The 26527-nt window shown below is 38.5% G+C and overlaps 1 protein-coding gene across 1 annotated transcript; it reads right to left on the bottom strand.

Moving 5' to 3' along the window:
* Positions 1-246: 246 nt before the first annotated feature.
* Positions 247-21582, bottom strand: OPRK1 (opioid receptor kappa 1). Its single transcript, XM_064653221.1, has 4 exons — positions 21204-21582; positions 20386-20712; positions 6212-6564; positions 247-1761 (listed from the first exon to the last, which is right to left on the bottom strand). Exons 2-4 carry the CDS (start codon positions 20643-20645, stop codon positions 1229-1231), a joined length of 1146 nt encoding a protein of 381 aa, XP_064509291.1. The 5' UTR covers positions 20646-20712; positions 21204-21582; the 3' UTR covers positions 247-1228.
* Between the last annotated feature and the right edge of the window lie 4945 nt (positions 21583-26527).

The raw sequence follows: 26527 nt of genomic DNA, 5'->3' as shown, positions 1-26527 counted from the left end.
GAATAATTAAAGTTAGGCTCAATTTTACCATAAACTTACCTTTAGCAAGCTAGTAACTTATATAGCTGTGCCTTGACATCTCCATTGTCACAGGAAAACAGAGACAAAAACTGAATTCATAGGACTGTATCAAAGAAAATGTATCAGCATCAATAAAACGGGAAATTTTTAGTCAAATGCCATTAAAGCATTTAGTCATATTTAATTTCCTTTGTGTCAATCCAGTTAGTTCATGTACTACTTCACTAGTTTCTAATTCATCAAATGTTTATTTCAGTCTGCTCACAAATTATCCAGGAAAACAAGTTACAGCACTATTTTTAAGTATGTCTCTTTGTCCCCTTTACTGAAAATGGAATGAGAGTGTTTCTTCCATGTAATGAATGTAGCACGGCTTTTCATCAGTTTTATAACAAGTGAAACATTTGAAGTTTTCTGGCCTCTTGTTTGAAACACACTCTGAAAGTGCATATTATATTATTCAGACTCAATAAAGAAACCATCACTTTGGAAAAGCACACATAGAAAATATTACACACAGGTGATTAAACATGTGCTAACAATTCTCCTTAAATCCCAATATTTTTAAATGCCAAAATTCTTTACTGTATACAGACACAATAAAATCACTTTGGTGTGTGGGTAGATCATGCTTAAATTGGATTTCCACAGCACAGACAAAGGTTACAGACATTTAGCTGAGAACAATATTGATTATAGCTCTAGTATTGTTCAGCAGAAACCTAAACACTCTTCTCTGTAAAAGAGTATGAAAAATCAAGTTGTCAAACTACATACTTTAGAATCAATAACTGTTGGGACAGGAGTTTCTGGCATAACTCAGTTTTATGACTAAATGTTGCTCAGTATAAAGTTACGCATTGTAAAGAGAAGAGCCAGAATTTTCTTATCCAGAATCAGCTGGTACAACACTATCTCTGCTCTCCATAGAAGTGTGTTTTAGTACTGGCTCAAGTACAGCAAACATGGTGCCAAAACCTGACCATCAGACCATCAGCCAGGCCCTTTTCACTTGAGCTTATTTTCATGAGTTTCTTATTTGTCAATAATAAACTTTCTTTAGTTCAAACTAGCAGGCTTTCTGAAATATTCCAGAAATGTATGTCTGGATGAGTTGAATTCAAACTGCAGTGGTAATCTGCGTCAGTCCTAGGTCGTTGGACTCCTCTCTCTCTTGAGGACAGTAAGATGACAATTCCACGACTAGTCATACGGGTTTGTTTGTCCCACATGCTTCCCTCATATAAGCTGGGTCCTGCACAGTGTTTCTAACTCTGCTGGTGCTCTGCCTGTCCATCTTCATCTTAAGAGGGAAGCAGAAGTCCTTGAAACATCTCTTGAAGTTTTCATCCAAAAATGCATAAAGGATTGGATTGAGGCTGCTGTTGGTGTAACCCAAAGCAATACAGAAGTAATAGCTGGATATAGCAGCAGTACTATGGGACACATCCCCTAGTGCTTCAACCAATACGAAAATGTGAATAGGAGTCCAACAGATAACAAAAACTGCCACAACCACAAGAACCAACCTGGTGATGCGACGCAGGTTTCGATCTTTTTCTCGAGACCCCGAGAGGAGTCGTACGCTTTTAAGACGCAGAATCATCAGAGTATAGCAAACAATTATAATGAGAACTGGAATAACAAATGCAAAGACAAAGACACAGATTTTCATGAAGAGGTCCCACCACACGTAATCTTTGTCTGGAAATTGCAAGGAGCATTCTGTGCTAGCAGTATCTGGGATGAAGAAAGCAAGAAGAAAATTACATTATTATTAGATATTCTAAACAGTATAATTGTCATAGCATAAGCTAGGAAGTTATTATCATGTAATGTGATATCAATAAATGCAGTTATCTTTAAATCACTCTAAGGAAAGCTTTCAGTTACCATTGAAAGTGGTTTTATGCAGCCATCTCTAGAAATTACTGCGAGAGTTTGGGGCTTTTTAAAATTCATAACATTGTATAAAATTTGTTTCCCATGGGAGGATCTAAAAAAGCAGATCACAAAACCAAAAATTTGTAAAGATGTTTTCATTTGAATCTCACTGAAATTTAAAGCCAGAATGAGTACCACGTTCAGTGGAGTAGGAATCTCATCATTATTATCAAACTACGTATGTTTTTTTCTGTAAGTGAAGACAGATTTTCGGTATCATGAATGGTGGAAGCTGAAGGAGGTTTTGATTGTAGGAAGATTTTGCCAATATATGATAATTGTGTAATAATCTTTTCCCATGTGCCTTCTTCAGCACAAATTGAATACATGTGTTTGCATTCAGAAAAACTTATTTCCTGGCTACAGCTTCTTTTCTGCCAAATAGGAGCAAATAAAATATGTGCACACATGAAGTCAAAAGGAAGTTACTCTTTTTACAGATCATGCCATTGAAAATGCAACCTGTGTAGAGACTGCAAGATCTGGGCCACTGAGACCAGCCCACTCCCATTCTGATTGTCCATGCCAGAATTCAAAGTCACAGGCTGTCACTTGATTTTATGTTACAGAAATATTTCATCTGACAGGCCACATCTAAGCAATGCAATATTTGAGGTTTCACTTGCTGATCTCATTGGAGCCTTCCAGCACATAAAACATAAGGAAAACCAAGCAATAAGATAAATAAAAAAGCAGGAGAAGGGGTAAATTTACAACTACTCTCAGTAGTTAAACTCTACTGAAGACAAGTCAAGGTAACACAGGGATTTTTCACTCTGAATTGTAGCTTAGATTTTACCCTCTAAAGCACTGCATAGTTTTTTAGATTTTTTATCATTTTCCCTATTGAATTTGTTATTCCTCTATAAATTATTACATATTGACTTTTATTGAATAAAATCTAAGGGTGGAATGATTCAATATACTCTTGCACACCACTTTTTTCATATCTCTCTCAAGCAGATAACAGGACTCTCACTAGCAGGACTAGTCAGAAAAAAACCCATCAAGCCATATTTCCCTGCTATAGAAATGTTTCACAAATCAAAACAATATTGCAGAGAATTTGTTTTGAAAAACAACTAGGGGAAGACATTATTATTGTAGTGTCATACAGACATTTCCCCAATTACATATCAGAAAGCTGTTATGGTGTGGTATTAAGTACTAAAATATTCAAATAGAAATAGTTTACAGCTAAAAGCTAAATATTTTGAGGTTTTATTTTAAATAATATAACTAATGGTTGATTCTGAAAGATGAAAACTGAAAAGACATATTTTTCAAGCCTGATACAGGATGCTAAGATGACTTAACAGTATGACTTAACACAAGTATGACTTAACAGGGTCTTGACACTGAGTCAATTTGTTTAAATTCTTTGTGATCTAGGTTTTCATAAGTGTAGTTGCTTTTACTTAATTTTATTCTAGAAATGTCAATAATCATCTCGAAAGAAGTTTTCACATTGATTATTACTGTTATTTTTAGTAGATCACGGCTTAGCTGCAGCAATAATATAAGGATCCAGCTATATTATCTAGTAAAGCTTCATCCAGATGTGCAGGTCCTGATAAAAGGAAGCGTGATCATGGATGACTGCTCTGGGCACCACATCCAGCTACTCACTGAAACCCACTCCCAGGGGAAATGGCCTCTTAGAGATCTTCTGACATAATTTCCTATATTTATCAAAATTATAAGGTCATGGATTCCATATAATTCATAGCATTACATATATCAAGTGCAATACACATTCTTGTCATTATTGTCACAATATCATGATAGTTTTCTGGAACATTGGAATAGAATAAAAACAAATTTATATTTTATTTTTACTGCCTGAAAAGTGCAAAACTACAGATAGTGTCACGTGGTAAGTACTTAAGTTTTCATACTGACCTTTTCAACTCTGAAAGCCAAATATTTCAAATGCATTGATATATAATGAAAAATACTGCATTCTAGATGGTATTTTAGTGTAAATATATGTTTTAATGTGTTTAGTAAGCTACCATTTAAGATTAATCTTAATCTCAACATAGGAAATATATGTATTGGATATATCATTGAGTGTGTCACTTTCAGGCATCCATACTCCTCTGTACTGAAACAGAGCTTCATACCCTTACTGGCAGTACTAAAAGTACCTCTAATTTTATATCTTTTTTTTTTTCTTTTTTTTTTTCTTTTTTTTTTTTTTTGTAGCTGAACAATTTGTCAGAAAGAAAGGCTCCATTAAGGACAGGGAAAGAAAATTTACACGTGTAAAATTTATTCTGCAGGAAAAATGTATCTGAAAGGATACAACTGGGAGCAATTCCGTACTGTGATACAAAATGGACTAACTGAGCATGGTGAGGGAACTTTAATCACTTTTCATTTGATGTTTAGTTGTTGCTTAAATCTGAACCCAGAAGAGGCCCTGAAGCATATAAACACAACTGTTTTGGCCAACATAACATAAAGATTGAGTCCTAAGCTCCAGCTGTCGGACAAAGGGAGGATCCCTTCAGCATTTATCAGAGCAATTCATGAACACACCAGACAAGGTAATTGACACTGAATGCTCAAGAGACCTTAGATCAGAAAAGCAGGGACGAACAGTAGTGGCTGACAAGCATTTGCCAATATTTCCAACCTCATTTAGCCCAGCTAAGCTCTGTATTACCAGTCTCTGTTTCATAAGTAAAAAAAAGGGCTGTCTGCCACGTGGCATGGAAAAGGCATTTAATCATTGCAGGCCTCAGAGCACACCCTTGATCTAAATGTGATGTTGACAGTGAATGACAGGAACATTCTACTAGTTAGGTGTGCTCCAACAAAACACCTGTCTGAGTCAGTGTCCCATGGCCTTCGAGATCTCGTGTGTAGCAAGACGATCATTCTTCCCAAATATGTCTGGAAGTTAATGTTTCCTGAGCTAGACACTGTTTTATAGAGCCTGTCAAAACTTTACTAGGGAGAAGAATTACATTACTGCAGACGAGGAGACTTGATCCCTCAAAGGACTGAAAGAAGAGTTTCCTGAGGACTCTCCTGTCACTTACATACCAGAAGACCAACAACAAGAACAAAATCTATATATCTTCAGCCAAATCTATCATCCCTCGAGCAGCTGTTACCGAAATGCCTTTTTGCTTTGATCTATGTCAAACAGCTTAACATTATTGTCTCTGCCAGATAAAACAGTATCCTTACACAAACTTTACCCTTTGGCTTGATAGGAGTGAAACATTTCTAAATAGCAAATGTTGTTAATTCGGGAAATTATTAATAATTCTTCAAAAGATTGTTTACATCTCAAACAAGCCAAATAAATATGCATGCCTTGTGTTTTATCAAGCCATCCATTAACAGGATGATCCCAACCCAAGGACATCATTAGGAGTCTCTAGGCTTTTGCAAACACTGAGGTACCACTGCACTGCAGCCATGCCAGTGGGAATGAAGTATATGTGTGTGAAAATGCTTCTACCCTTTCCTTCTCAAGGAGGATTTCAAAATCAAATTAACCTCATAGCAAGTCAGCTTTGTAATGAGTCATTAGCTATAGGGGCTAAATCCACAGTCCTTCATGGATTATAAATTTCAAGCAAGGTCTACACATGGTCTGCATACATATCTCTTTGACTCCATGTTCTTGTAGCTGCTTCCCTACCATGGTCTGAATTTCCAGTTCCTCTACTGATCCTAATTCTCAGCTTTTCCACATCCCCAGATATACCCCCATCCTTCCTTAAACAAGAATTTGAGATATTGTCATATATAATTTACTTTGATTTTCTCTCTCCAGCTGACTTTTCCTTTCTTCACCATGCCTTCAAATTCTGTGAAATGGCTGGTGATAATAAGCTCCCAAAAATTCTTGTTTCTGCTCTCAGAAATTCATCAGAACTGCTCTCACACCTACAAAAAAAGTACCTTAAGCCCATATTTCATGTTTCAGCTTAACTGATTTTAGATTTGTCAACTGTGAATAAATTCCTGATTATTTTCCCCTGCTGTCTACTAGTAGTTCTTGATGGTCTCATTCTAGAACAGATATTTTGTTCTTTAGTTGGCCAGGGCATCTGAGCTTAAATTATTTATATATCATAGTGTAAAGTTCCATAATATATTTCAAAATGTCAGGAAATTATATATACTTTTTGAAGAAGGAATCAGACAGGTTTAATCAGTATTTGAACATATATTTTATGTCAGCTGAGAAAAAAAAGACTGAATTCCGAATGCTCACACTCACCTTCTCTGATTTTGGTACCTCCAAGAACTATTGCAGATATACCAACAGATGAGGACAAGAGCCAGATACAGATGTTGATTATCTTTGCTTTGAGAGGTGTACGGAAGTCCAGAGCCTTCACAGGGTGACACACGGCAATGTATCGATCAACACTCATCATGGTCAGCGTGAATATGCTGGTAAACATGTTATAATAGTCAATAGAGATTACTATTTTACACAGCACATCACCAAAGGGCCAAGAGTTCATCAGGTACTCGGTGCTTTGGAAAGGCATAGTTGTGGTAACTAGAGCATCTGCCATAGCCAGGTTGAAAATGTAGATGTTGGTTGCTGTCTTCATCTTTGTGTACCTGCCAAAAAAATAAGGCTTTATTATTTTAAAATATGATTATGCTCATTCAGATATGTATCAGTCAGGCTTTGCTAGAGTTGTTTTTTTTGTAATGTCTTGTCTCATCTATGACAGAAGTGCACACAAATGCAAGACCTTTGGAATAATAGTGAACAAATTTTACTTAGTCTCTCAGCACCTGCATTAGCAGTTAGAGCTATTCACCACAGGCAAACCCAGGTACATTAATGTATTTAGTCTAATTAGCCAAATCCTGGTTTCAATTCTATTTTTTCAAATCCTTCTACAAGAAAATATCATTGTTACACTTGCAAGTGACCAAAATGTTCTGTATTTCCTTTTCTTATAGCTAACTATCAGTGATTGCGAGCTTTGTGGATTTGCTTTGTGGAAGGAACAGTTATCCCACTCTTCAGTAAGAATCCGTGTTAATTGAGATGTCTGTCGGGCCAGATTTTCTTATATGATAGTTTCTCTTCCTTGAATTCACTACAATGCCAGCTGATACAAGTTTTAGTCATTTCCCTTCCTTGTTCCTTCCTTGCCAATTTTTCTCCTTTCTTATCATCAGCTTTTCCCAGTCCACTCTTTTATGACTGCTAATGTAAAAGATGACTATTTAAGTATGACACCACAATGGGGAAAAAATTGTCATAGTAATATTTTTTTCCTGCATCCTTTAATTTCATCAAAATGAAGCACTTGTTTTGTCCAGATGGTAGAGAACCTCAGCCTACACAGAAGAATAAAATCTGTTTTTTGAGGTGGCACCCTGCTTTGTTCTGCCTCTATGACTGTTTTGGGGGACAGCCAGTGGAGGACTGCTTCCAGCTCTGAGATGGACACAAAGGATGAAGGAGAGCCTTAACAGGAATATACCTAACACTTCTTTCTGAAAAGATTCCCCCCAACTAGTCATGTTTGCTCATTGCTGTTAATTTATCATTGGATTCAGTGAGAGATTTTCTTCCTTAAAACTCTTTCAGTCCCGTATGTTGAGTGTGTGCCCAAACTAGAATGTGCACATGTAACACACACAGAAACACGTATAGCTATATTTTGCTATATGACATCTATAATTTACAGTGGAAATAAAAAATGTGATCCCTATGAACACATAGGGCAATGTATCTATTTGCCTTTAAAACTTTGATGTATAAAATAAAAAATAATTTAAAAAAAAAGGTTGAACAATGCTGTCAAAATATGCCTGATATGTAAATTAAGTATTAATTAAAATATGGGCAGAAATGTCATTTTATGATCAATGTGAAATATTAAAAATAGCATTTTTTTTCCTAAAATACTCTAATTAAGACTTATTGAGGAAATAATACCAAATGCTGGCTTGAAGAACAGAAAAGAAAACTGCAAGGGAAAAGAGAGTAAATCCTTCTCACCCGCATACCAACCCATCAGTCAGGGCTGGGCTTCTGCCCCCTCACCAGATCAATCTCCTCAACAGGCCTTCCAGGAAGGGAGGCAGTCTGTCCTGTAAGTTGAATTATAGCCCTTAAGGTACTGTTCAAACACAAGCATGAGAGTATATGGCTAGAAAACAGATATAAGACATGTTAACAGACTAGGAACTTTCTTACTGGTTAAAAAAAAATGAAGAAGAAATATCATCTCCAAGTGTATCTTGGTTGTAAGACTGAACAAAAGTTCACTGAACACTCAAATTGCAAATCTCTGCTAAAATAGACTAAATTCCATTAAATGTCTGAAAGGTAGTAGTAGAAAAATGATTTTACTTCTTGGACATCACTGTTTGATGTTTGGAACTGTTGTCTTGTTCCTACTGCCAAAAAAAAAAGCTATGGGAAGTTGGAATGGTTGCATAAGAAGCACCAAAAAATAAGAGAAGAGAAAGTGGAGAAAATTCTTTCTGTGAGTAACTTAAAGAGCTCAGCACATTTAGTTTATCAAAAAGAGCACCAAGAGGTGACCTGATTACAGTGTCTGAAGACCTCACAGGGAGAAGATAGCAGGTACTGAAGAGTTTTTCAGACTACAAGGAAAAGCATAACAAAGACAAATATGTAAAACTCTAAAACAGACAAACTCAGTTTAGAAACAATGACAGATTTTTCCTAACAGCTAAATTGATTACTATTGGGAAAAAATTACACAAGAAAGGGGTAATTTTTCCATGTTTTGTTGTCTTCAAATCAAGATGTGTTGCTTTGCAAAGGGTCTGCTTCAGTCAAATACAAGTTACTAGACTCAACACAGGGATATTTAAATAAAATACAATGATCTTTGATAAGAGGTGACACTACTAATCATTCTTCTGAATCATTAATTCTATAGATCTTCAAAAACTTTCCTTAGGGATATATAGGGAAAGTTTCCTTTCTTCCTCTAAGAAAAGCAGAAAGCTAGGGAAAATATCTCAGAATATTTTATTAGACTTGAAAAATCAAATATCTGAAAGTCTTTATATCTGTCATTTCCCATTCCTGGCAACCTTAATTCTTTTTTGTGTGTGATACAATCATGTATAAAATATTTTCCCAGTACATCTCTTCCTTCTTCCTAACCTTCCAGTGGAATAGGAAAGAACTGCTGCAACACAGGACAAGTTTTTTACATATCTTCAAAATTCAAATTTTTGAAGCTGCAACATAAAGCATGTTGTCTTTATCTACCCTGCTTATGTTTTACATGTAAATTGAGCAAGTTTGATTTTTTTTGGACTATGCAACACGTGCACAAAAAAAGAAAATTAATTTTATCCACTACTATTGATCAACAGGAAGGATGTCTTTATCATTCACAGGCACAGAGAAACACAGTCATTCCAGCATCAGCATTTAGACGACTTCCAATGTAACCAAATCAAAGCTATATATGGGAATGAAAATTTAATGAGGAAAAGAAAAACCCACAGTATGTTATTTCTCCCATACAGCTTTGTGAAAGATTTGACTCATTTCAGGGGTGCATATGCACATAAAAATCCTTGTTTTGATAACCTTACCTGGTGTGCATCTAATCCTTCCCCACAGCTCACCAGCCTGGCAGTTTCATGACTAGATGGCCTTGCCCTAATCCACCCCAGTTTACATCTCCCATATGCCTCCTTGTCCTGCTCATTCTGCACCAGAATAGGCACCCGACCGCTTCTCTGACAGACTTTGAACAAGAAGGCAGAAGACCAATAAATTCTGCTCCAACAAATATTACATTTAGGCAATCTGTTCTCCCAGCACTGCAGAAGCATCATGCATAACTAACTCAGGGATGAAGGCTGCACTGGTTAACCCCAGTAATTTTAAGTACAAGCACGTTTTACTGATGCAACCTCAAAACCCATTGATCTCACACTGGTAATATAAAGAGCTTGATTACTTTCACCTGAAAACATTGGCCTCTGTATAAATGAGATATTGGCCTTTAAAGTCGTAAGCTAGTATAGATTAAATCATAAATTCATTTAGAAGTTCATAAAATTCAGAAATGCCTTTGAGAATCTGGACTCAATCATCTAAATGCCCTTCAGTGTTTTTAATTAAACACCTAAAAATCATTAAATGCCTACATGCCTCTGAAGATATATGCTTGCAAGTTTAATCAAAACTCCAGTTAAAGTAAAGGAGTGACTGCTGTTGCTGTCAGACACTTTGAAGAGGACCCTGATAGAGTCCACGAGGCAAAGGATTTAAATGCTTTTCTACAACTCCTTTCATTGCACGAAAATATAGGAGGAAATATTTCAGGTGATTTCGGATTTTCCCACCATACCCTCCATTCACCCAAATCTGCACTTGAACAAGGTCAAAACTGTTATGTAAGGAAATCTTGTCCGCCGTTGCCAAATTAAAATTATATCAATACCTGCTTTCATTTAAGTTAAAAATACTGCTATCTGCTTTAATTAGTTTAGCAGGACAGATAGGGGAAACCTGGACATAACTACAGCATAGATGGCAATTAATGATATTTTCTTGGTGTCTTTGAGAGGTAAGTTTCAAAGACTATTATAATATCTGTATTGCTGTATACGCTGTTCATTTGAAATCCTTTGTCTAGAAAGTGGTTTGTGAAATACTGATTTCATAACAGAATGATAACTTTTTTAGTATTACATAGGAAGGGAAAGTCCCTCTTTTAAGTCAGTGGGGACTGACTTAAGTCAGTGACTAGAATCTAATTTCAAGAGGTAGCAAAACCTCTGATCACTTAAGCTGGTGGATCTCAAGGCTGTTTGTTAAGCTATAAACAGGCATCATGCCTCTGTAGACTTTAAGCAACTGGGAGATATATCAAAAGAAAAATAGTCAAGATGAAACATAACACTTTCATTTGTATGGGGTTTTTTTGATGGATATACGATGAAAGCTTTTAAGAAGCAAGTTTAAAATTATGATTACTTACATGTCAAAAGTAAAATTCTCAAAAATAAAATTCTTAAAACTGCTACAATTTAGGCTAAGTTCACTTTCCAAAAATGGAAAGTTCTTTGAGACTGCCTTTAGACTGACCCCTAGAAAATTTCCCCCATTTCTCAGTTGCCTCATCATTACTGTTCTTTTCCTTCCGGAGTAGAATTTAATTTGCTCATGTTTTTTAAGACAGTAAATAAGAAGAATTCACACCTCTAGCATAAGCTGTCGATGACATTGTGGTAACAGAAGAGAGAAGCATGCCATTGAGGAGCTGGTATGCTTTCAGAAAAAAATCTGCTAGTAAGGCCCCTTAAAGTTATTATCTCAAGCAGAGGACGGAAGTGGGACCCTAAAGTACACTGTAACATTAGAAAAGCTAATAAAAGCTGAGAAGGAGGCCCTGGACAACCTTTTTTACTGTAACTGTAATGGGATGGGGAAGGGAGTAAAACTAACAAATATACTACAACATTCTCCAGTAAAAGAGTGGAAATACAAATGCATAAAATACAATGAGGTATAGGAAACACGTATTTTTGGCAGATACCTGGGTCAGTGAATGAAAACGAAAGCTAAAGCACATCTAAAAACAAATTGCAAAAACATCTATCAGCAGGATGCAGGCTCTGTTCTACTAGGTTGCTCTGAATGAATTATATGGAGATCAAGCAGATGAAAAGCCTAGTCAGGAAAACTCTAAATCTCAGGCTATAATCACAGTGCTCTCAATGCAATACTGCATCAGGACAGGAAAAAAAAAAAAAAAATCAGGAGGATCTACTGCAAACCCATACCATGTAGAACAGATGGTTCAGCTACCTCTTGGATTTTCATAATTCAATATAAAAGGCTTATGCCAGTATGAAATGAAGACTGAGGTAATTTAAAAAATATAAAAATTTGTATCTTGCAGTTTCCATGTCCATATTGGGTTACATGTTAGTATCACATTTTGAATAACAGCCAGAATTTATCAGTACACAGGACCTTGGAAAACACTTTAAATAAAGGCAAACATTGTCACTGCACATATTTAAAGTTTGCCTGTTCTCTACAAAATTTTATCTTAAAGTGGAATTCTCTTTATTAATAAGCATCTGAAAATACCTATTTTTAAGCAGCTTAAAGAAAAAAAACTTGGTCTTGTCTTTTATTCTCCCCTCAAGGAGCATAATCTAGCGTTTTGAATGTCAAAAGGTATCATAAAATCCTTACAATATACCACTACCATTATTCCTCTGAACTAGTCATAAAGTGAGGCTGAACAAGATCTTGCAGATTTAGATTAGATGGGGAATCTTTTTTCTTGAGTTGAAGAACCAGTTTCTGAATTAGAGAAGTTCAAGTCTACATATATCTGGGTCAATTCAAGAAAAAGTCACACTACTTAACAAAAATTAACTATTTTCCCTCCTTCTGTGATAAAAGCTTTTAATATTTTTATGTGAGCTTAAGAGCCTATTTTTGAAGAAATATTAATATGTTGGAAACAATAATACTGTGAAATTTTCACTTCCATGATCTTGGTAGGAGATCTCAGAGGTTAAGGTGCTGTGATTTATACTGTGGCTTAAAATTAATAATGGGAATGTAGAATTTCAAAAAAATTAGTATTTTATCTAAAACCATTGTGTCTAATATTATTATTAGAGTCTAGACTATTAGCTTACGCTGTGTAACTGATTTTTTGATCTCTCTTGGTAAGTAGAGATGAATAGGGACCTTTTCAAGCAACTGACTCTCTTGAAAAACTTTATGCTGCTGCAGATGTTTTCCATTGATCAATCGTGCTATGGGGAGTTCCCAGGGTGTTACACAAAACATCGTAATCCTTCTTACTTGTCACAGGTACATTGCTCTAGTGAGTATTTAATCAATGTCTCTGAAGCATCCCCCTTTCCCATTGTTTTTATCTCTCAGAAGAATTTTTTTTACTTTTTTTTTTTTAATGAAGGATGTGATCTCTGTCGGCAAGGTGCTTCCCATGGGTTTGTGGGAGAGGAAAGTGAGTAGGACAGAGATCGCCTGGCAAAGAGGATAAATCTCATGCTCAAGGCAACAGAGATAGCAGCTCCAGGAAATGATTTCTCAGGGTCTTACTTTCCTTGCTATTCTTTGAAGAGACCCTGATCTCCACAGGTAGCTATATATGCAGAAGTTGGTTGGAAGAAGCTACATGTTAAAAATGTTTGCTTCCCCTAGTTGTTTCTGCAGGACAGAAATAAGGAAAGAACTCAGAAATCTCTCACTCAGGGGTCTTGGGATATGGGAATCACTCTTGTTCCCAAAACAAGGCATTTAGTTTCCATTTTGCCATGGGGATGAATAACAAATGACATTGCTGGGAGTGTGTTATAGGACAACTATGCACTTGAATATGCAGAGACCCAAATCTCTGGTCAACACTTCTGTAATAAAGTTGAACAGGAGACAAGGGACTTTGTTTTATAACAAGTATAGAATCATGTGGTAAGACAACAAATACACATGTTCGTAGTGAGCCAGTTGAAGGTAAAGTCATCAGTCCCTCTTAGGAGGCAGCTGGGAGACTTTCTCTGGATTCTACCCATTTATCTGTTTTCCTCACCTGCCTCAGGGAAGCACACAGCACAGACCAACTGAACACACACATTCCCAAACGAGATGATTCAAGTGAAATTCAGAAAACCTTAGGACACAGTCAACTGAACAACATAGCTGGTATCTTCCACGGTGGAAATCTTCTTTTTCCATGCCCTTTAACAAACCAGCCATTCTGAAAGGCACGTCTAACAGGAAGTCTTGATGCAGTGAATCATCCAGTGACAAGGTAAAAATATTCTTCTGAGTGTGAACACTAAATGAATATTTTATAGATTGTCTGAACTAATCCTACCAAGCAGCTTCTCGTCTGTTACTACTCAAGGAGGCTTTTACCAGTTACCCTACAGTAACCACAATGGCTAGACTACCAACAATCTAGTGGAAAGTGGATTTAGCTGTGTAGTCAGTCAGGAATTATAAAACCCTCTGTTTTCCATGTGCAACATAGCTAAGTTTGGGAAATCTAGATATTCACTCAATGCATTGCTGAATGGCACTGACTTTTGGAGCAGAGATGAGCAACTGTGTATTACACATGTGGATTGACATAAGAAATGGAAAAAAACAAAAAAGCTTCTGTTCACTTTCTTATCAGGTGTTTGAGGAAATTCATACACTGAAGAAAATTGTGTTTTCATACTCTCTGCAGAGACCACAGAGTTTCATTGCAAGTAATGTCTCAAAACTGAAAATAGCAAACTGCCTAGAATTAATTTTCACTTCTGTGAGGATTAGAAGATGAATCTAATGAAGGCTGAACCCTCTGGCTTCAGGAGAAATAAATATTTCAAAGATAATACACAGGCTAGCATACCAGCTTACCAATAGAACCATGGAAATGCTGTGCAATTCTAACTGTTCTTTATTTATATCCTTTTCACATTTTGTAGAATGCTGACACAGTCAGACATTCCTCTTCCAGTATCCTTGTTCCATCTGTACACATCCCTTCCCCATAACTAATCCAGTTTTTGCACTCATGCTTGTCTATAGACAAAATGACATTCCTACTGCCTTTTCCTCATGCCTCTCTAACTTCACAAAAGAAAATAACAATAAATATAGCCCAAAGTCTTCCTTGAGGAGAAAAGCACAGATTCCACACTTTGCAAGAATTATCTGATATTTGCAGATGGGATGATCAAAATTGAGACATGAAGTAAACTTCCTGGAAGTAGAATTATCTAAGTTTTTCTGGATGCTTTTTCTTTAGAAAGAAATATGTAACTGGAATCAAAACTCTTCTTAGGAATCCATCTATTTCAGAGAATTTAACTTAAGGGACAAACTAATCACAGTTTGAACAGACAGTGACAGTAGGCAGGACAGGAAGATTATGCTTCCTTCTTCTTAATGCATCCCAGGCAATCCAAATCACAGTTAAGAATTTCCTGCCACAACACCCTTTCAGCAGATTTAAAATCCTCTCAGAAAAAAACTAAATGAAGGGTGCTCATTCTTTCCTCATTTTGTCCTCTTCAGCAGAAGGGCTTAACCAGTCTGCCCTTCCCAAAGGCATCTCCCCACTATGCACCCTCCTCATGCTCCATTCAAGATCATGATCTTCCCACCACTCTCCTGTCTGAAAACAGGCAAGCTGTCTCCAGCTTTCTGCCTTGCCAGCAGCCAAACTAGAAAATTATTGTAAGTTTTCACTCCCTGCCAGTTCAAAAAGGCTCTCTGTAATTCATCTTGCTTCCAGACACTGATTGCAGTTATGCCTTTCTCTGAAATAAATGATTACCTGGCTGTTAGCCCAGCGGAAATGTCTGGATGGATACCAAATTACTTTTCAGAAGCCAAACAGATTACTCACTATAAGCTATAGCCTCTCTTTAATACTGTCTGTAGTAAATATTCCTTTAAAGCCTTTCCTCTACTCTCCCTGCTTATTTTCAGTATCAGCTATTCTTATCACAGCAACAGCATGACATGAGTTTCTTGTCAGCCTATAAATTCCAGGTCTCACTTAATCACTGCCTATTAGGGTTTTAAAAGTATTAGAAAAATTTACATTTTGTTTAAGTGGTCTGTGCTTGTCAGACTATCAATATTCTGTTACAAAATTGTCCTCTTCCATGTTTCCTGTTGTCTTGGTCTTTGTGCCATCTGTTGAAGCTTTTGGTAATGATCAGTCTTCAGAGTTGTGACAGAAATTATGTCAAGTTTGGACAAACACTGCAGAACTTATCAAAATTATCTCCATTCGGTGAGGCAAGGTTAGATGCTCTTTGAAGTCCTGTGATGAATTGCTATCAATCCCATTTGATGTGTCTCTATTGGTAAGGTATCAGATGTCTGATCAGGGAAAAAACAGGTTAAAAGTAATAAATTTCATGAAGTATAGTACAGCTCAGCCTTTACTTTTAGCAGCCAAACCCTTGATTTCACGAAAGAATGAAATCATCCAAACTGCCAGCAATAGGGAACAAGTAATTCAGTTATATTGACTTCTGGAGCTTATTTTTCATTTCAGAACAATATTCTTTCCAAATATAATTTAATCAAATTAAACCAATAATTTAAAGAAAATTAACAAGTAATCTTCTATTGTTATCAAAATCTTTTATTAATTTAAATCAATGTATTGAATCTATTTCATTTTTGTGTACTTTTTTAAAAAATATTTTCATTCTTGTTTGGAATGAATGATGGGGAAATTTAAAAAACTGTTTGGAAAGGAGTCAATCTTATATGACATTTCTTAATACACTCTTCCTGTTGCATAAAATGCCCTTCAGTTCAATGAATATGAGACCAAAAATGTGTAAGTAGTTAAATTTTGTCTTCAACATTAGACTAAGCAGAGGATTATAAACTCTCTTTTCTCTTAGGAATTAATCTACATTTCCGTGAAACAACCTTGTCTTAAAACTTTTTTTGAATGTAGAAAATTATTCAGTTCACTGGAAGCTTGAAATATAAATTTAGAAGAAATACAGGATTGGTTATTTAGGATCTTGTTGATATCAGTTGGTCTCAGTAGATAACTTCAGGAATAATGAAGGTAAGACACATATATAGAAAAAGCGCATCTGGAGCAGGTAGGAGACAGGACCTCCCAGAGTTTTTATCAGAGTATGTTTATGGTTCTGACAAGGGCAAATCCACAGTTAAAGTTTTAACTTTAGTCAGCAGATTTTTCTTCCCCTTCAGCTGTCACAAGAAACTACCATTTTGTTTAAAGCTAGCACTGAATTTTAGAAAAATAAAGTCATGAGGGAGGAGAAATGCAGGGAAAAGACTTTTTGCTTCCGAGGACAAGTAGTTTTATTTATCATCTTCAGCCAACTATTTCACCACCAGAAATATCTTCAAAGACCTTCGAAGACATTTGGGGTTGAGTTAGACTCTCTAGTTATGCCAAGAGCCACATAGCTATAAGACTTTACTTAGGTGAGGTCTGATAACTTCACCTGGTACCTGGAAACCCATTCCATGGTTCCCCTTCTCCTCCACAGGAGGTAACTGTTCTTCCCACACAGTATCTGCATTTCCCACCAGTGCAAGAGGCGACGTAATGATCTCTTTCTCTCTTATTGTCCCCCCAGGAAAAGCAGCAGCAATAGGAGAACACTACATCCCACAGGCCACGGCTCGGCATGAACGAGGCGCTGTCCATCCACCCAGCTGGCTGCTGGCTGACAGTAGACCCCTGGGGATGATACACGTGGCACACAGCTGGTCCAAACACAGGGAGAATTCTTGCAAACCACCCATCCACACCACAGTGAGAGCCGACTGCCATGGGCATGACCAGGCTGCCAGTCCACTGCATACTCAACACAGAGCTTTTTCTGCGCAGTAAACATAACCACTCTACGTGTGTCTGAGGAGTTCAGGGTGTTTACAATAGTCCTGATCTTGCTTCATTAGTGTTCTTAATGATCAGACTTTGGCTTTTAAATCTAACTGTTGTTGTGTGCTTAAAGACAATGATTACCAGATCTCCATTTTACATGTGAGAAAACCAATTCACGGGGCCATTAAGTGACCTTGCAAAACAGGAAAAAGTGTTGAAGCCCGGTAGCAAAACCAAGAGAAGAATCTAGGTCTCCTGATAAATAGTTTAACAGGCCATGCTGTCACCACATTAAAATAACATTCCCACTCAGACTTCAACACAAATCTCTCCTCACAGGAGCTGAGTCAAATTCTGCTACTTTACAGAGTTCGGGAGTTTGTACATGTGGTTGAAATGTCTTTCTTGTTATTTTTCCCTCTGAGAAAACTCTGAGAGGGTTTTTCCTCTCACCAGAAATACACCCCACCACAGCTATAAAAGATTTTGGACAGCCACCATTCTATGTACAAGCAGCTGAGATGCTGACTCACTGGTCTCCATGAGCTTCTCTAGCAGCACTTGTGCAGAAGTAGTAAAACCAGACCTGTAGTGCTAGCAAAGCAAGAAATTGGCCAAGGCCTGCCTATACTGCAGGCTATGGCTGAATTTGAGCCTGTTCCTGAGGCACCTCAAGACTCTGGAATCTCCTAAATCTACCACAGCATTGACATTGCAACAGTTTCACTGACAGTCTCAGAACACAAGAGGTCTTTTTTTGTCACTCAAAAGTGACTTCAATATCAGGCCTGAAGGGGTCGGATAGTTGGACTAGATTATCATTGTAGTAGATACAGCTGAGCTATTCTAATAATATTAGATTATGTTTAAAAGAGCAAAGGGAGAAGGAGCAGTGCTTGCCATGGCTGCCAGTCCAGGGCTTAGAGGGAGGAGGAGAGCAGATCTGGAATTCAGAGTTGAGAAATTTCAACAAGGGGCCTCACACAAACCCTATATTCAGCTGGAAGGTAAAGAAGAGACACAGTCTGTCCCCATTCTCCTTTAGAGCTGTGGCACCTAAAGGAGGAGAGGTAATGTGGGATGTCTTGGGGACATGATTTGCCTATCCCTTACCATCTTCTCTCAAAAGCTTCCCATAGACCTTGATTTTCCTCACAAAAGGACATCACTGCTGGCTACATTGTTCATGTGTCATTAAAATCCATCCTAAAAGAAAATCATGAAGAGAATGGGTGTGAGGGGAAAAGGGAGAAAGATGAGAGGTAAGGACAAAAATATACCTCTTGCACGAACATTTGAAATATTTTAAAATCAAAAGGAATGTTTGAAAACTGTAAACCTGCATTCTAGCTAATGATTCTAGAATTGGTTAAAATATTTGCCACAGAGAAAACATAGGAAAGAAAGATACTGAAAATAAATAAAAAGGAGAAAAAAAACCAACAAGTGTTTTGTCATTCTCTTTTTTTTTTTTTATTATGTAATCAAGAGATGAACCAAGAGAAAATTGAAGGACAGGTTAATGTAGGAAATAGTAGGAAAGTGAGCCATAGCTATCTAGAACCTCACAAAAATAGTCTTAGGAGAGTAACAAAAGGAAAGAAAAAAGCAAACACATATACACCATTATAATACATACATGCTAACTTTAAGGGCTAAATTTGGGGTTATTTCCACTGTGTAGGCCAGTTAATAAACTATCATTGTTAGTGACTGATGGCTTAGAAAATCTCTGCCTTTGCAGCTGTGTGACTGTCAAGATGAAGCCTCTCTTCTTGCAGAAATACAGAAAAAAAATAAATTTCTACACTGAAAGAAGGGCAAAAGGGCATGCAGGATTATAAAAATTACAGCATCACAAAGCTGGGGTCAAACAGTTTTTTCAAACTGACCACAGGCATATTTCTTTATTGCATTATTAAAGGAAATTTTGGTTTCATTACTCAGGTAATAATATATATTATAACTGGTTATAACTCATCTTTTCTACAGTACCTTATCAACAACTTCACTGCTTCTAATAACTTCCCCTTATATCATCTGACAGTTATTTCAACATCCTGCAAATATTTGACCCTTTTTGTGCAGGCTTTACTGACAACATCCCTTCCAATACCTCCATTTTTTCTGTGAACAAGCTGATTTCATCTGAGCAATGAATACTCCGAAGTTTTTGGGGTTTTTTTTCAGAATTTTTAGTAGGATTCAAACAGACTGTGAAGCAAGAGCCCAAAAAAGTTGCATGATTTCATTCCCCTTCGTTGTTCATTTTTGCCCTGCTGATCTGCACTGTCCAAACATGCCTATAAATAGCAAATGAAAGAGACAAAAAGAGGGAAGAAAGCATAGTGAAAGCTAAAATATACACCAATACAAAAGTGTTAAGTGTTGGTGCATTTCACTAAGTGGTTTAGTATGAAAAACTCACTGACACAGGCACAGAGCTTTCTCCTCTTTCCTGAAAAACAGTGGGAAACATATTTTAGTACCGTCTCTGCTTTCTTCAATCCAACATCAATAACTGAATTTAAACACTGCTAAACAGAGAAAAAACAACCCTTGCTTTTCCTCCTATCTTTATAATTTCTTTTTTTCCCCACCCTGTTAAACAAACCACTGGGCGCCAAGGCAGGAATGTATCAGTGTCCACACGACTGGACACATAAGCTGTCCCTTGGGGTCTCCTCACAGTGGAAAAAAAGCTACCTTGTAGAAGTTTCTTTCTTCCACTCAAGCTTTTTTCCCTCGTATGCCAGCAGCCTGTCGTCCCTAGAGGGCAGCCGATGAACACAGCTCCGGGGCACACAGCGCCTTCCCTCAGGCTGCACGGCTTATCACTTTTAACCAGCTTGTGTCTTCTGTTTCTAACTGCACATCCAGGCAAAACACTTTGACTGAAAAAGTTTGGGTCATTTCCCTTGCTTTTTTCCAGCTCTTCATGGATGTTCACCCAGAGAGCTCCCATAAACCGCCCCTCCTCCACCCTGCCAAATTTAGGGGCAGTCTTCTGCACCTCTTCTAACCAGTACCCAAAGCCCCTTACCTTACAATGACAAACATGACCAGGGAGTTTCCCACCAATCCAACAACGAAGACCACCGAGTAGACAGCAGTGATGATGATGGGAATGGCGGGGGAGATGCTGGTGTGGTTGTGCTGGTCATCCCCAAGGGCCCCAGTGGCATTGCTGTCGTAGTCTGCCCAGCCGAGGAGCCAGCTGCTGCTGGTGCTGGGGGGTCGACAGGGCCCCGGGGAGCAGGTGGAGTCCAGCTCTTCACGGAAAATCTGTACAGGGGCATCCATAGGGGTACAGTCCCCACAGGCTAGGGGGAGACCAGGAGGAGTGTGCAGACAGCAGGAGGCAATTAAGCTGGAAAAGAGGGAAGAGAAAGAAAGAAACAGAAGTGCTATCACAGCCACCAAACATTAAGACCTCTGAGACTTGTATGTGTTAAGGGGAGCTCTGCTGTGATGGGAACTGTAATTTGCCGAGCACAGATTTAAGCAAATCACATTCATATTGAATAATTGCAAGTTTTACATCTTGCTATGTAATCCTGCTCCTCCAAGTGCACAAGGAAAGTTTTCCTCCACTTTCAGAGATTTCACAGAGAAGCAAACCAGATGGGAACACTTCAGATCCACCCCCACACTTTAACCCTGTCTTTCCCATCCTCCATATTTATGTCAAAGTGTATCCTAAGAAGGGCTCCTGAATGCCTAAGCTCTGCTATAAAGGGGAAGGAGACAGAGAAACCCACCATCTCTCTCCACATCTGCTTTAACATCCTGCCCTGCATTATTTTTTTCCTGATCCCATAACTGCTTTCAAAGAAGAGACACATTAATGACAAGAAATACCTCTTTCAGTCCAGGAAAAGGAGTGGAGTCCTCAAACAGATGTTCTTTGCAGGAAAAGAAAAGAATAAAGCAGCTGCGCTTGGCTCCTAAAAGTACCACCGCCCTTCTAGGACTTTTGAACCTGAAGCACCTGTGCCCTCGGAGAGGCGTGCTGGCAGCAGAGCTGGTTGCCGGGCATGAGCTGAAACGTGTAGCAGCAGCAATTGCTGCTGTTCCAGCTCCTACCACTTCGCCTTTTCTCTCTCACGCTCCCTCTGCCTCCCTCCCGCTCTGCCGGGGCTCCAGTAGCACTCTGCACTGATGCACACGTTCTCCTCTGTCTCTGTCCCTGCAGCTCAGAAGCTCACATGACTTCTTTCTAGACAGTGAGAGGCAGATAAATTAAAATAAAAGCAAGAAATAAGTTCTGCAATGAATAAATGCTTATTTTTAACACACTTTTCCAAGTTGCTTTTCCTCATTCCCCCTGCATTCCCAGGCCTCAAGCAATGATCGTTTCTGTCCTATTGAACCCCAAAGGATTTCAGACTAGTAGATGCTGACTGAAACAGGAATATTCAGTTTAGATGCCTTGACTGATCCATCTGCTCTTTCATGACCCAGTTCCACAATTCTGCATCCAAAACATTTCTCACTGGGTGTCTGTGCCCCTGTTCCTTTGCACCTGCAACTGGAAAGAAAGTCAGAAGCTATCTACGACAGAAAAAACGGGGACCGCGATTACTGTCCTTAATTTACTCAAGCTGTCCCACACCATGTGAGAAGCCAAGAATTCCCTGTAGCATTGCCAGAGCTCCATTCTCCTTAGGCTCCAACTGCAGCCAGAAATGGAGAGAAGGCATGTGCAGAAATCACATCCCTCAGAGCTTATCCCTAATATACTCCCTCAAGCAGGAGTTGGTAAGGCACTAATATGTGTTCAAGATATCCCTTAATTTGCACACAGACCTTAAAATCCCCACCAGGAGTCTCTCTAAATGGCAAACTGGGGAAAGAAAGGTAAGACCCGGAGTTGTTCCTACTCCTTTGGAAAAGGCTGAGAACAGCCAGACTGGCTACATCTCAAAGCATGCAGTAGGAAAACCAGTCTCTGAAGAGAATAGCAGACTGATGTGCTTCTGTGGGTATTTGAAGAAGCCTAGACAGTCAGGAAAGGGGCTTTGGGTTTTCTTCATCCTTTCCCAATCGTGAAACTTTACTTCATGTTCCTATGTTGAGTGTCTATGATCAAGTCGAGTTTTCTATTCTAAAACAATTTTTTTCTAAACCTATAATTAAGATAAGAAATTACATAATCTCAGAGTCAAAAGTCATGTGGAAGGTTTTAAAGGTACAGAATTCCCTCTGTTAGAGGAAGAGACTTGTTCAAATGTGATTATGCTTTTGACTGCGGTCACTATTTTCTCCAGAACATCAGCAACTGCTCACTAACATCTGTATAGAGCTGTCTAAAAGCTTCACACTTAATGAAGATGGATAAAAACGCAAAATAAGCATGTGACAAAAACATCCCTGAGCCAGGGACACAGACTTGGGATAGTAATAATTTTTTTGAACACGAAGCGAGATCCTAACAGAAAATGTACTCCAATCCTGTTTTTATCCTCTGCAATTCATTGGTTCCTGCCTATGTGTCAGAGACTGAAGCGGTTAATGATTTACACATTCTAGGATTGCCGGGGGACTATTGCAGGCTGGGAAGAGGCAGCTGGACCCATCCCCACCACCAGTGCTACTGAAGGTGTTGAGTCCTGAAAAGGAAGGAAGAGCTGTGTTTACCATGCCTTTCACATGAACTCTGCGCTGGGCTGTCAGAGGTATTGGAGGTTCATGGCATGGCCCATCAAAGCCCATACCCCACTAACCCTGAAAGGGAAAAACCCTTTTACCATGCCCCTCACAGGAACTCTGAGCAGGCCCAGGAGACTTGGAGGCTCGTGGCATGTCCCATGACACTATCCATGGATATAATAACTCATAATTTCTTTGAGTGTGGGGGCTTCCCTCCCCCACCCCTAACAGATCAAGACCATCGCTTCAACTAACAGACATGGAAGCTGCAACTACCAAGTTTCATCTCTGGACCCCATGGGCGGTGACTATATACATTTTTCCATTCTCATCTTTTCTTTTTCTTACTCTCCCTTACCCTTATCCTGTCTTTCACTTTCTCTCCCTTATGCGTTTTCCCTATCTTTATATCATATTGCTATAGATGATAGATACAGATGATAACACTCAAAATGGCAACATACCTGTTTGTCTTTGAAACAAAATTTTTCAAAAATAAAATCTACATATATATGTTTTCAAACATCAATTATTCAGTGTCATTTCATTCTAATCCACCCTAAGGGATTTATTAATGTGGGTTACCCCCCACCTTTCTGGGGTGGCTCACAAAACCATGTACTGAAAGGAACTACTACTGCTATATCCTCTCATACATAATTTTACTTGACAATTTTCAACTTCTTGTTAACATCTTCCCCAGATTTCTCCATATTCTGGAATTAAAATGTACAGAAGAGCTTTAAGACAGCAATATGTTAGCACTCATTAATAACTTAGCTCTTATGAGCAATCATTTTGTCATTCTGCAATTGCTACAGGTGGATCAGAAACTTTTATACGGGTAAGAAAAGCTTATTATCACTCTGCATAAATCAGCAGCACAGATGATGTAAAATAGCAAGATAAACAGCAGACTTAAAGTTTCTACAAGCACCAGTGGTTGGAGAGTAAGCTGCTCATTCTCTAACTAAATTCTGTGCTGAAACTGTCCACCAATCTTAAAGTTAGCACAAAAAAGATATGATCACAACTGCAGTCACTGACCCTTAATGGAGTTTGCATTGCAACTACATGAGACTGGAATGAGGTGGAGTTTGACAACAGCACTGTAAATTATAGGTGAGCCAGAGGCATCATATAAGCTGCCTAATGCAACTGTGTTCCATGTTGGAGGCTCAACTTTGGCTCTTGGTTACTGTATGTCTTTGCAATACAGTAGAAAACAAGTACTTGGCCTAGGGAAATGTGTTTCTTCAGAAAGTGAAATCAAAATTGTATGCATCAGTAAAAAAAAAATCTTTTCCTTTCTTGTGATTGCTTTCTTGATGAAAACCTGAATATCTGGATTATCAGTGGGATACTGGAAATACCTCCAATGATATAAAAAGAAAAACTAAGGGCGGAGGTAGAACCGCTTTCCATCACCATTTTCTTCTCCTTCAACACACAGCTGCTAAGTGCCTCTGTGTCCTTCCCAACAGTCCTGTGGAAAAGGGCAGGAGACCCCTGAAGTCACAAGGGGAGAGAAAGGCGGTGTTTGCAGGTGACCTAATCCAGATTGTTTCCACACACTGATGCCAGAAGTCCCTGTTCTTTCTGAGGGCTGACATCAAATAGAAGGTCTTGTTATTTCAAAGTAAAGCAATGAAATATTTAGAGAAGAAAGACATCATAAAACATAGTCTCACCACTCAGCTGAAATTCCCCCCCAGTACTGTTCTTACAAACATGGCTTTGCATGCCCCTCAATTTTTTGCTATGATAGTTTAGACCCAGTGTTGACTTCACTGGACTTTGGAAAACACAACAGAAATCGCGTGGACTTTTCAAATTTAGAAAACAAAACTATATACCAAATTCTGTGTTTAGGGAAGATTGTTTAAGTTGTGAATTCCAGCCCTCAAAAGTAAAAAAAAAAAACACATTCAGCTGTCCGATACCTGGGAACTACAACACATGCATTTACACACGGTTTTATTTTCCGCAGACTCTGTACCTCAATCAAAAATCAGCTATACAATATTGTTACATTTAGGTGGAAGGTCAACCATAAACTTGGAATTTTGTATCTGTAAAGTGTTTTCTTTTGCAATCCTAGTGAAATTCTTTGAATGAATAAGGAACATGGGGGAAGGGAGATATGTGTTATTTAACAGCAGCAGATAGGAAGGGCTTCAGCATTGTCTTTTTTTTCTTTTTTTTTACCAAAAGCTAAAGAGCTGCCTGCATCAGCACACTGCTTCAAAACTTGAACAATATGCTGGGACATTAATTCAGCCCTGACTCAGGGGTAAGAATGAACCACATTGAATCACTGGCACGACTCTGTGCAGCACCTGCTCACCGTGCTGCAGCAGAGACTCAGCTGCATCACTTCAGCACATGCAGGTTTGAGTGAAAGCTGCTAAGGTGCTAACATCGTTTCCCAAAAGACCACAACACTTTATGGGTTTAAGTCAAATATGCAGCATAGGGCAGATCTTGAAGTTCAGCCATGAACTGTAACACAGAATACTTCAATACAGGACCATTAGCAGAGGTCACCTTCTAGAGGCTGGGAGGAAGACCAGATGAATTAAGTGGAGCACACCATCAAGATGCTTTTTCAGCTCATAATTGGTTTTACTACCTGATTGACCAAAGGCTACAACAATAGTGAACCTGAGTAAAGGTAGGAGATAATGGAAATACTTTCTGGTGGTTCCAGTTGCCAGGGCAACAAAGTTCTCCTGTCTCTCTGCATCTAGAAATGTTAGCTCTCTGTGTGAACACAGCTTTTGGGAAATGGTGTGTTTTATCCTCTTCAAAGACCAGCAAGGGAGAGGGAGGAGGAAAAGAGAGATGGGAAAGTGTATGTAATACTACCTAAACAGCTTTTGTACACATATTTTGGTCACAGTAGACTAAATATTCAGCATAAGACTTGTGGTTTTGTTTTTTTTTTTACTTGTAGATGGCAGAAGTTACACTTAAAAAAAATGTTACATTTAAAAAAAAATTACTGGTACAGAACTCCATTTTCACCTTCAGAAACCAACACAATAAAATGCTGAACATTGGGACAGCCTCTGTGGCCTGTCCCAAGACATGTCCACCTTCCACGGAAAAGTCCTTGAGAGAGTATGGAGAGACCAGTCACCCTCAAGCTGTCAACTGCAGAGAGGGACTGAGACAAGTGTTGGAAAGTTTCTGACTTTAGGACTTTAAAAATGAGGGGTGTCATACAGAGAAGAGCCAACTGGCAGCGAGGAAGTCAGTGGCTGGGATTAAGGAGTTCAGAAGATCCCAACAGGAAGCCATATGCTTCGCTCCGCTGTCACCCTGCTTCCCCCCAGCAGCACTTCCCTGGCAGTAGACCATGGCACACATGCCAGCACCTTGAAGCAGAGGCAGAATTGTCAAAGCACATTGTCACTTTGCCATCTTCCCGGCATTTCATTTCACCTCATCAAGGTCCTCAGCTGGAAGTTTTAGAATTTCTCACTTTTCTGAAGCAGGCTAGAGCTGTGACTCCAGAGGAGATGTCTAGA

Source organism: Pseudopipra pipra, chromosome 1 (assembly GCF_036250125.1).
Source record: "Pseudopipra pipra isolate bDixPip1 chromosome 1, bDixPip1.hap1, whole genome shotgun sequence".
Classification (NCBI taxonomy): Eukaryota; Metazoa; Chordata; class Aves; order Passeriformes; family Pipridae; genus Pseudopipra; species Pseudopipra pipra.
The sequence above is the reverse complement of the archived record's forward strand: the minus strand, read 5'-3'. Positions and strand labels throughout refer to the sequence as shown.

Coding starts and splice junctions, on each gene's coding strand:
- OPRK1 (XM_064653221.1), bottom strand. CDS start 20,645: ATGGATGCCCCTGTACAGATTTTCCGTGAAGAGCTGGACTCCACCTGC. Junction 6,565..20,385: donor GTCATGTTTGTCATTGTAAG/GTAAGGGGCTTT, acceptor TTTTTTTGGCAG/GTACACAAAGATGAAGACAG. Junction 1,762..6,211: donor AGGTACCAAAATCAGAGAAG/GTGAGTGTGAGC, acceptor TCTTCATCCCAG/ATACTGCTAGCACAGAATGC.